Raw genomic sequence first — 13,222 nt, 5'->3', positions numbered from 1 at the left:
GTGTGTGCCAACTCTGTTTGCGTGTGTGTGTGCGCGCTGGGGGAGCAGAGCGTGTGTGTGTGTGGATATTTGCGCTGAGCGCACAGTGTCTGTCGTTGTATCATATCATCACATCGTCATCATCGTCGTCGTCGTCCTTGCAATCAGATCCCCCGATATAGTATTAGCAGTGTGTGGAGGTCAATAACCGACACTGGATAATCACTGGGGACATCGAATCGCCGTGGGATTACCAGAAGTTTCCTTTTGCTGCTACTGTTGGTGTAAATCACACAACAAAAACAATTCATTCCTTATTTCAGTGTTTAATCGTAGTTGACAACAAGGCAATGAATTTCTGGAGTGGACAGACAGCCTTGTGACCTGAAGCAAATAACAGTCCTATGTGCATCAACATCATGGCATCAGAAACATAATTTGTAAAAAGCGACAGCAGTCATAGACTCGTAGTAGTACTTGTTTACATGAAACACGAGTGTCCCTCATGATGCTAGGTATATCAATAGTCTTTCATCAAGATGTTACCTGAATACGATAAGTCTTTCTCTTGGGTCTTCTTCAGTCTGCTCTAAACAAACAAAAGTAATAAACGCAACAACCAAGCATGCTTGTTCCCAACAGTAGAAACCGCGTTTGACAGCATGCAGTAACCATAGAAAATCAGAAAAATAAACTAACGAGGGCACTAATCCCATCAGAACATTTCACTGTGTCCACGTTGCCTCCTGTAGTGTCCGGTGTGCCTAGCAGCTTCGTACCTCAAAAAAAGGTTTCCCTATTTAAAACAAAAACCATTTTGAGCATTAAACAAAACACAGGAATTTTCACATTTCTTTGTCTTCTCGTCTTTAAACTTTGTTGCATAAATATTTGGTGTAATTAGTATTTAAAAGAGACTAAACACAATTAAGCCAGCTGAAGGAATCTACTCAGGTGAGAAAATGAGCCAAGCGACATCTACGACCGATGGTCAGCGAGACTCGCGTGTTGGTCATCGTCATCGACACTGAATAAGTCGGCACAATAATTACAATGACAGCGGTAATGACAATGACTATGGTCAATAATTGTCATCACATATGCATATGGCGGCACAATAATTACAATGATAGCGGTAATAACAATATATGGTCAGTAATTGCTCAGATAGATGCACATAGTGACATGAACATTACAATGATAGCGGTAACAACGATGGCTGCGGTCAATAATTGTTATGAAACATATAAATGCGGGCAAGGGTCTGGAACACAGAAAGATCTGACAGTGTATTCACCGGTTTTTTGGTGGTTTTTTTTTTTTATCAAGACTTGTGGCGCCTTTGGAAATTTGGGAAAAAAAAAAGCAGGAAGGACCAGAGAAAAGGAAGAGAATCACTGGTGTTACTATTGCCACTAGTAATCATCTCCGGCTACATACTGGGAAGTGTTGCCTTCCTCCAAAAGATCCTTCAGTGTGAATAGATGTACGAGTAAGCACTTTGTCTATGTTGCTCTGTGTGAGTGTGTTCGGTGAGGCCAGCACTCGCTTATTCGAGTTAGGATCCCTGTCTCCGAAGTGGTTCCCACCCATACGATGGATATTTCGTTTTTCCCATCGGTCCGAGGGGAGCAGCGGTTAGCCCTTGCCACAAACACAGGAAGGACCAAGTGTTCTGCTTTCAAATCTCGTCTCAGGCAGGCTGTTCCTTCTCTTCATGTAGCATCTGTTTACAAGCTGTGATATACCCGTACTTACTGGATCGCCTCAGCATAAAATCCCAATCCCACCCCACCCACGCCTCACACTTTTTCCTACCTACCCACCCACCTTGTAGTCTTCTCGGGTGTCCCTCCTCGTCAAGCTTTACGGGCTTGTGGGCACTCGGCAGACAACTGCCAGCTTTATCTTGAGAAGTCGTCTCCAAGTTTAAGGCAAATAAAGAAAAAAATATGAATCCCCTTTTAATACTTAGATAAGGGTGGTCTGTGGATGAAACGAGCTGGAATCGCATTGCAGGTCTGTAATAACAGATAATCTAGCTCTACGAGGACAGATAATGTCTTCACTACGGCTTAGCTAATCTACTACCGCATTCTACAATCTGTGCAGATGTTAAAGATGCAGAACCTACATCACTCAAGAGGTAAAGGTGACGACAGCATGGAACATTCACTGCAGCTTTATACTGCCATAAACAGTTTGTCAGAGAGAAGTTATATTCCCTTTCTCAGTCTGAAATAATTCTCTCACAACGGATTTTGATGCTATTATTATCTGCAGGAAAAAATATCACACAACATCTTTCTTCACTTTCCATATCTGCATAATCTGCTTTAAACAACAAAGCAGGTTGACAAGAGTTTACATCAAAACACTATTTACTTATGGTAAGCTGTGCAGTTCTTTCTTTTCAGGAGAGCATCCAGTCAAAACATGGAATCATATTCATCATAGGCACTCACTGTTCGCAAATGAACATTCACCAGAAACAACGACAGTTTTCAAAAATGTAGCATTGATGGGAAAAACCACGCCTCTTCATTTCAGCGCTTATGGGTAATACTTTCGCAGCAGATATGAATTTTCAAAATAAGAACTTAAAGTGTGATCTCGTTGTATCTTATCGTTCAAAATGATGCTCGATGTGACAAATTCAAAGCAAACAGTATTAATCAGTCAAACCACAGGGTGTGAAAGAAAAGGCTTTAGACTTGACCAGCATTGCCTGTTGCAACAGCCAGTCTGTAAAGACTTGGTGATCAGCAAATCCCTTGAAAAGCTCATGGACTGCATTCAGCATGAAGAGAAATAAACTCACAGAGGCCCACAGCCAAGAATCCTTACAGACATTGAGTTGTAAGTGATTTACGGCAAGTTCAAGGTGAAGCCCCAAGCTCTCCTTCTACCATCTTCCAAGGTAAATCCTGTCTACAATATGCTGAGTGGACAGGGCCCTGATAAATCCTGTCTACAATATGCTGAATGGATGAATGGACAGGGCCAGTGATCTGCAACAAGTGATCTGCAACAAATCTGCTCTAACCAAATTGTAAATTCTTTCCCAAGTGTCATATTTCCAAAACATTTTATTAGAACCAGAAAATATTACAGGCATTTTAGGACAATGTCTGTTTCTTTATGTAACTGCCATCCACCCATATTTTTGGATGACATAAGTCTGCTGCAAACATTTACGGCCAAAAAGTACAAGAATGTCATGTAACACTATATTTTATGATCTTGTGCTCTCAAAAAAGGCTACATACCTCTCAGTTGGTAATAGGCCTTACATAATCCTGATAAAAGTGCTGATCATCTCAGTCTGCACTTATAGGATAGGTGAGATTAAGGTCCAATGAGGCTGTTTAAAAAGTGAAGTGTATGAACTGTATGCCATCAATGCCTCTAGGAAATGACAGGCAGAAGACTGCCTTTAACAAGTACAGATGACTTGCAACCAATGCATATTCTAACAGAAATTTGAAATAAAGCATTTTACAATTCATAAAAAGAATACTGACTGATAAAGATGGCAAAATGTAACCATTATTATTATATCTGTTTTCACTTTAGATGAGTTTTAAATCTAGCTCAAGAGAAACTCATCCCTCTCACAAATCACTCATCACCTGTATCCTTTCACTGTTATTTCTTAATTTGAGTATACTTGCACATAGATAAAGAACATCTGTTCTTCTGGAATATAAAGGATAGACAGCAATGCTGACTGCTATCATCAACAACAGAAATGTAGAAGTACCAATTACAGTGAGAACTGATTTAACAGTAAATGCACTTATTTACAAGGATTCTGCTCACAGTTAATATAAACATCATACATTAATGATTCATACTGACAATGAATCACATTCTTAGGTTAATACATGAGTGTGTGTGTGCATATATATATGAATGCACACATACTTTTGCAGTAGTAACAAGACACTAATTTACTTACATTTAAAAATTGTGTAGGTAATTTTTGAACAAACAGTTTGGCAACATTATCACAAGATTTCTAGTACAGATTCATCCATCTGAACTAAAAGCAAGCCCTGTTGGCATACAGCCATTTCATTGTCTATGCACAGAACCTGTAACTTTTTCCAAATGTATTTCCACACTGCGTAAGCAGAAAGGTATCTCAAAATGGTGAGTATAGCAGCCCTATCTGACAACAAAATATTTCCTCAATTTTATCATCATCAGCCTTCTGTTCTGGGAATAAGTTAAATATAACCTGCAAGCCTTCACAGTCATGGTGGTTGAAAGGTCACAAAAATCAGAAAAGAGAAGAAAAAGTAAAATACCTTCATGAATGAAAAATTCATCATTTATAAAAAGAAATCCAAATCTAAAAGAGTGGCTCAGTTTTCTAAGTAAGATAATTAGTGTCCATATCATTCCAAGGCTTATTATTTTTCTGCATTCAAAGGCAATATCAAAGTGGTGACAATGCTCAGAGTCACACTCAGTAAAAAGCAGGACAGTGGAAGTGATAAAATATTTTTAAAACATCACAAAGAAGGAATTTTATTCTAAACGGTATAAAGTAGGAATAAAAACACAACAGCAATGGAAAAGAGTTGAGAAATGGCAAGTAAATTCAAAGAAAATGTTTGATAGGTATAAGAGATCAGCAGAAAAAAAGAATAAAATCATCGATATGCATATCAATATGATGGCAATAATTCAAACAGCAGTTTGTAAAATAATATTATGTGAAATGATGTTAGAAAATAATTATACATAATATCAATGATCTAATTTTCTTGTTAGATACTTTTCCTTAAAATTTAAAAAAAAAATAATTAAGGAACAGTAATCTTCATAACCAAATGCTTGTGCATGTGTGCACATACACATTGCCAAAATTAAGCTTAATCACTCACTACCATTCCCACAAGTGTCAACCATTATCTCTATATTCACAACTAAACAGCATCAAAAAAAGCTTGCAACAGCAGCAGTGACTTTCCTAAACTAGAAAATTTTAAAGTCTAGTCCCCAGAACAAAAAAGGTTTAATTTGTGCCCTATGTAACACGTCTGCCACACACGAAAAACCTTATGTCCACAGTTAAAGTAATTCACACACAAATGCATCTTTACCCTCATCTTAAGCGTCAACAGGCACCTCATTTTGTCCAGGTGACTTGTCAACACAAAGAAGGTGTCCTCATTCTCCCTATTAAGGCATTTCCTTGGTACAAATGTTTGCAAAAATGTGACTGAGTTTGTAACAGGTCCAGCTAAGATTCTGCCTGCATTCAACATGAGACTTTGATCAATGCTCCAAATAGTCACCATCAGCAACACTTCCATCCCCACAAGGGAAAATGGACTAAGGACTTTCTAGAATAAAATCAATGGAATGTATCACATACTAAACATTATGGCTTTAAGGCAGTTGCCAACATCCTCGGGATGTTCGGGAAGGCACTGAACCATCTAAACTCTCATCTAGGTCTCTTTGCCATCTTTTCTTCTTCAATAAACTGACACACAGAGAAGATCTGGAACGAAAAAAAAATACTGGATAAGTTATTCTGCCTTGACTTTATCTTACAAAAGTAGTCTCGTGTATCTATGCATAAATCTGACACCAACCTCTTACCTTTGCTACTGATGCTTACATCTAAACAAATTATTCAGTCATCTACTGCTTACAGCAAAGCACATAACTCAGTCAACTACTCCCAGCAACTGTTTAAAAAACACATTTATATAGTTTTAAAAAAAATATTATTGTAAGATTTAAGTAAAATGACAAAATATCTAGTATTAGCAGTTATGTGAACACAAGTTTTCAGATGCATAATACATGTTACATGGTTCAATATCCAAGTAGCACAACAAACTTCCTCCAGTTGACCCAGCTGGCAAGAATGGGAACCTGAGGGTTGTGAAAGGTAATGCAGTGAGGGAGAGGAGATGAGCACCGACCAAACGTAAAGCTGGCCCAAGAAAAGTGATTTCTCTAACTCCTCACTCCCCAATGACCTGAAAAGGTTAGGGGTTGGCCTTACCAGACTATACCATATGTTCTATTATAGAAGAGGAGGCAGGTATTGTATAAATCTGCACAATACTAGTACACCAAAGACATAAGGTCTGCATTCCCTGGAAAATCATCAGGAGAAAAATCATCTGGTTATTTAGTTAAACTTGCTTTATCTGTCTATCCATCATTTTTTTCCTTCTTTTTTTTTCAGTAAGCATGCATGAATACTTAATGCATGTACTTCATTTTGTACTTCAAGATCCACCAATCAGATGGTGACATTATAAGCATTGTGGCTTGGGTGATGGTTTTCCAAGCCTATAAAACTAGTTCCAGAGATCCACATAAAAACCAAATTTGGGTGAGTGGAAAGGGTCTAGTTACTTTCCAAAATTTCTAAAATCAATCCTCATATTTATAAGTGGACTTACCCTTTGGTTTAAAATTTAATAAACTGTTCAATAGGCTTTAAGAAAATCCAGAAGAAAGTATAAAAGTTTTGCTTTTCATAACATAATAAAGGTGTAGATAAAGGTAAATATCATGTATCATTACAGTGCCTGGGGAGTGAGGTGTCTGAGAATGTTCATAATTTTGTGCCAGTTTTTTCTGAGGGCATTCTTTGCCTCCTCTCCTTTCGAATCCTCTAAAGGGTCAGGTCTCTCTAGCTGATTAAACTGAGGAAAGTAAGCTGCATCATACTGGACAACAGGCATACCCAGCTGGGTAAACTGGAGGTAGCATTCTGCATTGTACTAATGCTGGACACCAGGTATCTCCAGCTGTATAAATTGGGGAAAGTATGTTTCATCACACTAATGCTGGATGTCAGGTATCCCCTGCTGGGTAAACTGGGGGTAGAATGCTGTGTCACACTGAAATTGGACTTTAGCATGTGCACCTTAGGCCTTGGACAATAATGCTCTATTTGGTTATTTGCGTTCCCAGTGTATAAAGGCAACCCACATTTTTTAATACAGCCAAACACCCTAACATCAGATCAGGTGCACATAATGTATATTTCCCTCAATTTCATCAGCAGACTTAATACTTTAGCTCTGATGTCTCTAAGCCAGCTATAATTTCTTGTAATTAACAAAATTAGATGAACTCTAAACTTACTTTATCAAATAATTGTTGACACTGCTGTAAGGCCAGTGTAAAACAGATGATTGCCTCATTCAGCCATTGCACTACCACTTCCATCTGTATCCAGACATAAACAAGGAAACAACATGTTGTAAACCCTGCTACATGTCCAAATCCACCACACATTCTTCAACAACAAATCATCTTCAGACTACATGAGCAATGACATCTTCATTCTCAGATAAGACAGTCTGGATGACTGATGCTGTCAGAAACTTTAATGTGGGAAGAAGTCAAAGACAAAATATCGAAATACCCATCCTCCAATGAATCTGGTGTTTAAGAGCAATAAGAAAGCTAATTCTAAAAGCAGTAAAACCAACCTGCATTCGATGTGATATGTCCAGTCTGTGCTGACCATTTGTGTGAAGATGGTAGACAGCCAGGACAAGCTTTGACCCATGAACATAAAACGACATCGCCACATCGCTGGGAACAGGTGGCTGGAAGATTTGCTGAAAGTGGAACTTTCACATTCAATCTCATGTGTGTAGAAAATGTAACAGATCAACAAGAAGATTAGCAATAAAGAATTTATATTAATGCAATAACACAACAGGAAAACTATTGTACAACCAACTGCAGTTGGACAGAATGTCATAATGTGCATTAATTTATGTATGCATGCATATTAGGCGGAGTGAGAGAGACACACACACAAAGAATCTTCATATTATAGGCCTACATGCTTGTAAATGCATCCATATGGATCAACAGCATGTCTGTGAATACACCAATGCATCCTGCAGTGTGGGACTTCTCACCATATTCTTGCTGGTGACCAATTCCTGCAGAGACTTTCGCTTGGGCAAGGTCAGGCTCAGCTGACCTGCTTTCACTTTCTTCATCAGCTCTTCCAGCATCTGTAAGCAAAATATCAACTAATAAAATGACATCAACAGTGATGATCAACAGAGATGTAAAATGTCCACTTTTTACATGCACACCACTAATTTCTACATGATACAGAACGCAAACCACCGCTGTAAAACAAAATATAATTATTCACTATTGCTTAATGGTGACCTGAAAAAAGCGCAGACAATATTTTAATCATGTCAGAAATATGTTCATCAGTAATGGTATAAACAAATTTGTAATTTTACCAAATGTCAGCAAAAGTTTATGACAGAATCTAAGATAACCACAAGAATGGCATTCAGATGTGCATGTATAGTACTTCCAAGCAAACATGCGTATGGTACCTCAAAATGGTCTAAAATCAGACTTTTAAAGTTTGAAGTTCACACAACCACTTCAATGGCTTACCTAGAAGATAGCCTACCATAAAAATTAACTGAGCAAAGAGTCAACCAGCCTACCATCAACACTTCTTGTGCCGAGCTGAACTTGTAGTCTTTATTTCGAAGTGTCGCCACAGCAATTGCTTGTTGAAGATGGTTAGCTGCATCTTGCACCTAAGAAAAAAAAAAAAAGGGACAAAAATGATCTGTCACATAAAAATGACAAGCATAGATTATTTTTAAAAGGCAAAGACTTTATGCATCAAGACAACTGCCTTCCATGCCTATAGCTATTGAGCATTTTATGGTAACTAAACTACAAAACTGTAGAAGGTGCTGCCACAGTTTTCCAGGTTTTTGTCTCTTACCTGCTGTATTTTCCACTGTTCATTTGGCTTAATGCTGGTCCTGTATATGTGGTGCTCTTTGGCCTGTTTGTGTTTAAAGCTAATATCCTGCAGAGCACATCATCACACAATTAAAAATAAGTGACAAATGTCACAGGACAGATGCAATAAACATACTCATCCCCAGCCTATAACTTGAGAAATTAATTAATAAAGATAATGCAAATGTATTTATTCCCGACTATACTCTTGAAATATTACTAACGATACTAAATATGCACAGCAATACATTCACAGTTTTGCCAATACAAACATTCAGACAAACCCAACATTCTGCAGGCAGGTTAGTATAGATGAGAGAGAGAGAAAGACTCACTGCTTCTGAGATGCAGTCTCCTTGCAAAGTGATCACACATTTCATAGCCCCAGCTGTTGCAGTGCTGAAAATACAAGGCCGATAACACATTCAATACTACAATCAACTTTATGCCTTGGAGTAAAGATTACTTGTGGAACACACCACAATCCTCTGCACGATGAGTCAAGCATGGAAAAACATAAAATTTATCTGCACACAAAAGTTAACATGCATGAATGGGCTATACAACCAGGCAACCATATTATGAAGAAGCTGAACAACCATGCAACAATTCCAGCTAACAATACAAGATTTTTATATTCTTCAAGAAGCAATTCTATTCAGTACCACAAACTCTTTCACACATTTCATGTCGAAGTTTTCAGTCCCAAGAGGTATTGAATGTTATGGATTTTGCAGGTAAAACAGTACAGATACCTTGGGGCAGAGAGCAAAATTCGCTGTGTAAGATGAGCATCTTTGTTAGGCACTGCCTCTGTGTCATCTGTAAACATTTACAAGTCACTAAATCATTGTGCTTACTGAGTGCATGTGATACACATGTTCATCTGATGCCTGTATGCTAGGCAATACAATTGCACCTATTAATGAATACACAGGGAGATTACAACTTTTGAAGAAGGAGGTCACATGTTTAACACTCACTTGCACCAGCAACTGGAAATTAACTCTATCATTCCCAGCAACCAACGAACCTCATCCCCATGGCTTTCACCATCTGATCAATATTGTCATCAAAATTTCTGCAGATTGAATAGTCGGTGACCCCACCCAGAAATTCAAATGGAGGTGTGATGATCATGAAGGGTTTCTTTCACAAAGTCTTCCAAAAAGATGTTGAACAGTGTGGACAAAAGTAGGCACCACTAAAAGACCCCAATTTTGTCTGAAAGAAGTCTCCCAGCTGATTGTTGAGTAGTACTGTCCTCAATGAGCTCTTGCTCAGTGCTTTCTGGCAAAAAAGTGCAAAAAGTGCTTTTCAGGCAAAAAGTCCAAGTGCTAGATCCTGTCGCTGGTTTTGACTATGCAAAATTTACCTACTCTTCCGCCCATTTGTGGTACATCTGGGCTAATCTTGATGCCCCAGTCACCGTTCAAACTAGAAATGCTTTTCATCAGTGCTGTCTTTACGACCTTCTCCCAGATAATTGTAGAACTCTTCTACTTCATTGTCTTTGTGTGGAATCAGAGAGTAGACTTGGACAATGGTGACAGCCAGATGGAAATGGGAGTACAGGTGATGACACCTCCCGCCACTTCTCTACCACACCATTCTCTAGTCCCTCACTCCCAACTGTACCAGAACCTGTGACCTTTGTCCATTGCTGTCTCCCTAAGGACTGCCCAAAAATGACTTCTATCAGTCCAGTAATGTCCCACCAGTATTGCTCAAGCTCCTGCATTCTTTCATTTTGCCACACTGGTGCAGCATGGACATTTCTACGTAACAATAGGAGTTACTTCTCTTAGCTCCACTGGTGGTCTGGCTCTAGTACCACAATTTTTGCTGTCCCCTCCCTCCATAACATGCAGAAAAAGAAATATGAGTTCTCTTGCCATGCCTTAGACATAGTACGCTATACAGTCTGCTGTCACAATGACGTAGAACTTTTACCTTGTCATAAATACATACACACAATTCATGAATCTTTACAACATGCTTTCATAATAGTAATATGAGAGAGAGAGAGAGAGAGTGTGTGTGTGAGACAGAAACAGAGAAAGGGTTAGCATGTATGCATGTTTCCATGCATGCAACAATTATTGTTCTAAATTTTTATATGCCTTTAAATATCAGCGAACATATACCATAAAAGAGAAGAACAGTGCAAAGGGAAAAGAAAGGAAAGGGCTGGACATGGGGTCACTTGGAGCGGGTTTCAGCCGATCGACATCGGTGGTGGACTTTGGTTGAGGTCTTATGTGCAACCTGATGCATGAAGAGGAATAGATAGATACCATAAAAACATGTACATTAAGTCTGCTGCTTACCTAGATTTCCTATGGGCATGGGAAAACATCTACCACATTCCTGGAAGGTTAAAAGAAAGAAACAAATGTTACAATTTTAAACTTTTGTTCTGCATAGAGATGAAAAGTCCCCTAGCATTTCACTCATCTCATTTGCTAATCCATTCCTTGCTTTCCACATTTATTTTCTTCCAATCACATAGATCTTGTCTAACCCAAAATCATTTTTGAAACCCAAAGCTTTCAATACTGTTATAATGCTTATATTACTGAGGATTTTTCACAAATTCCATCATATCTGAATAACATGTGAGCATTTTCTGTGAACTAAAAAGTCACCGAGAGGTTCAATAATAATTTGAGATGTGTATTCGTGTGATAAGCCCTTAGATTCTTGAGGTTATACTATGCCAAATCAAACTGAGTCATATTTAAACCACAGCTGATGGCAAATCATTGGATAAGTGTGATCAGGCACTGATCTCATTGGCATCACACCCACACAGCCGCTATTTTGACCTCCGCAATTAAACCGTGGTCATCTCAGCATCTACATCTACAGCAACATCATCTGAGCAGAATACCATAACAGCACTGAATTCCCTGCCAGTGCACATTGTGTGTGTGTGTTGAGGCATATTAGACAGATACATCTTACAAAAATACTTCAAAGGTCACCTTTGCCAAAAGTGCTTAAAAATTTTAACTCTCTTTCCAAAAGACATAGCTAAAAGGACCGTCTTAGTAGTCTTTCTTTTCATATTGTTTGATGCTCGTATTTTAAAATTATTTTGAAGACATCTGTGAAAGGCGATCCGTTTATTGCTTAAAATTTTGCTAACGATATAATTTGTTGAATCTTGTGTTTACTTGTTATTGTTTACTGCTGATATTTGTTAAAGATGATTATGATTGCAAAAAATAACGGGCAAATGGCATAAGAAGAATAAATTGCTCTTGACAGTTACCTGTAGGGTCTGTTGAATATCACCAAGAACAGCATGCACTTCCTCGCTTAAAAGCCACTGCAGTTCCTCCTTCTGCAAATATGTGTAGTGTGTTCAATCTTCTAGTCTAACATTATCAAAACTTTGAAACAATTACTTGGTCTCAATCTTGGCCTGTGGACAGCTGGAGATAGAAGTTGTTAGGGTGGGAATCTATTAGTGGGTTTTTTCCCCAAATGAGAAGTGAGGAAAAGAGAAAGTAAGAAAGAAACTGAAAACTCTAAAGATCATGTGACTGTGAAAGGATAAGCATGCTTGAAAGAGAAAGCAGTCATGTGCTTCTTTGCTTAAGTCTAGCTTTTATTCTGCCAGGGAGAGGAGATGTGCTCACTATATGCTTTTAACTTAAAGCCATTTTAAAGCCATCTCTCTCAAACACACACACACACACACAATGACAGAGGAGTAGGGGTGACAGATTTTTTTCCAATGGTAATTCTTCCTTTTCAAGACCACTCGTAAACATCAGAACAGTTCACAACTGACAACGAAAAGGAATATGTTTTCAATGACTTCCTTAGTCGATGGGCGTTTCCTAGTCAATTATCAGCGAATATATGGCATTTTGCAGTACTGACTATTCATCTTCAGAGCTATATGTGTACTCGTTTACGACAGTAATCTACACTATATCGGTGCTGATTACATTGCAATCAATCACTGGTCACTATTAAATTAAGTTGGTCCCGCTCAAGTATTCTGTCACTTTCAAGCTATAGTAAATAAAAACAGTGAATGTTGAAAATGGCTCGGCCTAGGGAAAACATACTTCAGCCACAGCAAAGACTTAAGAACGATTTGCAGCTTCATAAAGAATCACAGACAGCCTACAAGTCCCCGAGTATCGAATTTCTTGCTAACAGTGACATAAATGTTTCGCGTGTCCGACTGTGCGACCGCAAAAAATTGATTGACTTACTGCAGAAAAATATACCAGCAACCCAATAACAAAATAGAAACAATGACTTGTCGCTAAACAATATTACAACGATCTAAAGTAAAGTACAATTCAATTCATGAAACCGACAAGCGATCAACTCACTAATGCCAAGATTTCTTCGTGTTCCGCCATAGCCATTTTCGGGGTCAAAGTAGAAAGGTGAAGTGTCAAGGTCACTACAAACTTTGAGGTCACGAGCA

The 13,222-nt window shown here is 38.4% G+C and overlaps 1 protein-coding gene across 1 annotated transcript; it reads right to left on the bottom strand.

Annotated features, from left to right (window-relative positions):
• Window positions 1-289: 289 nt before the first annotated feature.
• On the bottom strand, window positions 290-13,206 carry LOC112561945 (protein rogdi-like). The gene is made up of 11 exons (XM_025234818.1): window positions 13,125-13,206; window positions 12,044-12,115; window positions 11,097-11,136; window positions 9,522-9,588; window positions 9,102-9,165; window positions 8,747-8,833; window positions 8,457-8,552; window positions 7,899-7,997; window positions 7,458-7,589; window positions 7,108-7,191; window positions 290-5,497 (listed from the first exon to the last, which is right to left on the bottom strand). Exons 1-11 carry the CDS (start codon window positions 13,158-13,160, stop codon window positions 5,441-5,443), a joined length of 834 nt encoding a protein of 277 aa, XP_025090603.1. The 5' UTR covers window positions 13,161-13,206; the 3' UTR covers window positions 290-5,440.
• Between the last annotated feature and the right edge of the window lie 16 nt (window positions 13,207-13,222).

This window comes from Pomacea canaliculata, linkage group LG4 (genome assembly GCF_003073045.1).
Source record: "Pomacea canaliculata isolate SZHN2017 linkage group LG4, ASM307304v1, whole genome shotgun sequence".
Classification (NCBI taxonomy): domain Eukaryota; kingdom Metazoa; phylum Mollusca; class Gastropoda; order Architaenioglossa; family Ampullariidae; genus Pomacea; species Pomacea canaliculata.
Note: the sequence above shows the minus strand (reverse complement) of the source record. Positions and strands in the feature narration are given on the sequence as shown.

Coding starts and splice junctions, on each gene's coding strand:
- LOC112561945 (XM_025234818.1), bottom strand. CDS start 13,160: ATGGCTATGGCGGAACACGAAGAAATCTTGGCATTA. Junction 9,166..9,521: donor ATTTTGCTCTCTGCCCCAAG/GTATCTGTACTG, acceptor TTGTATTTTCAG/CACTGCAACAGCTGGGGCTA. Junction 8,553..8,746: donor AACAGTGGAAAATACAGCAG/GTAAGAGACAAA, acceptor TTTTTTTCTTAG/GTGCAAGATGCAGCTAACCA.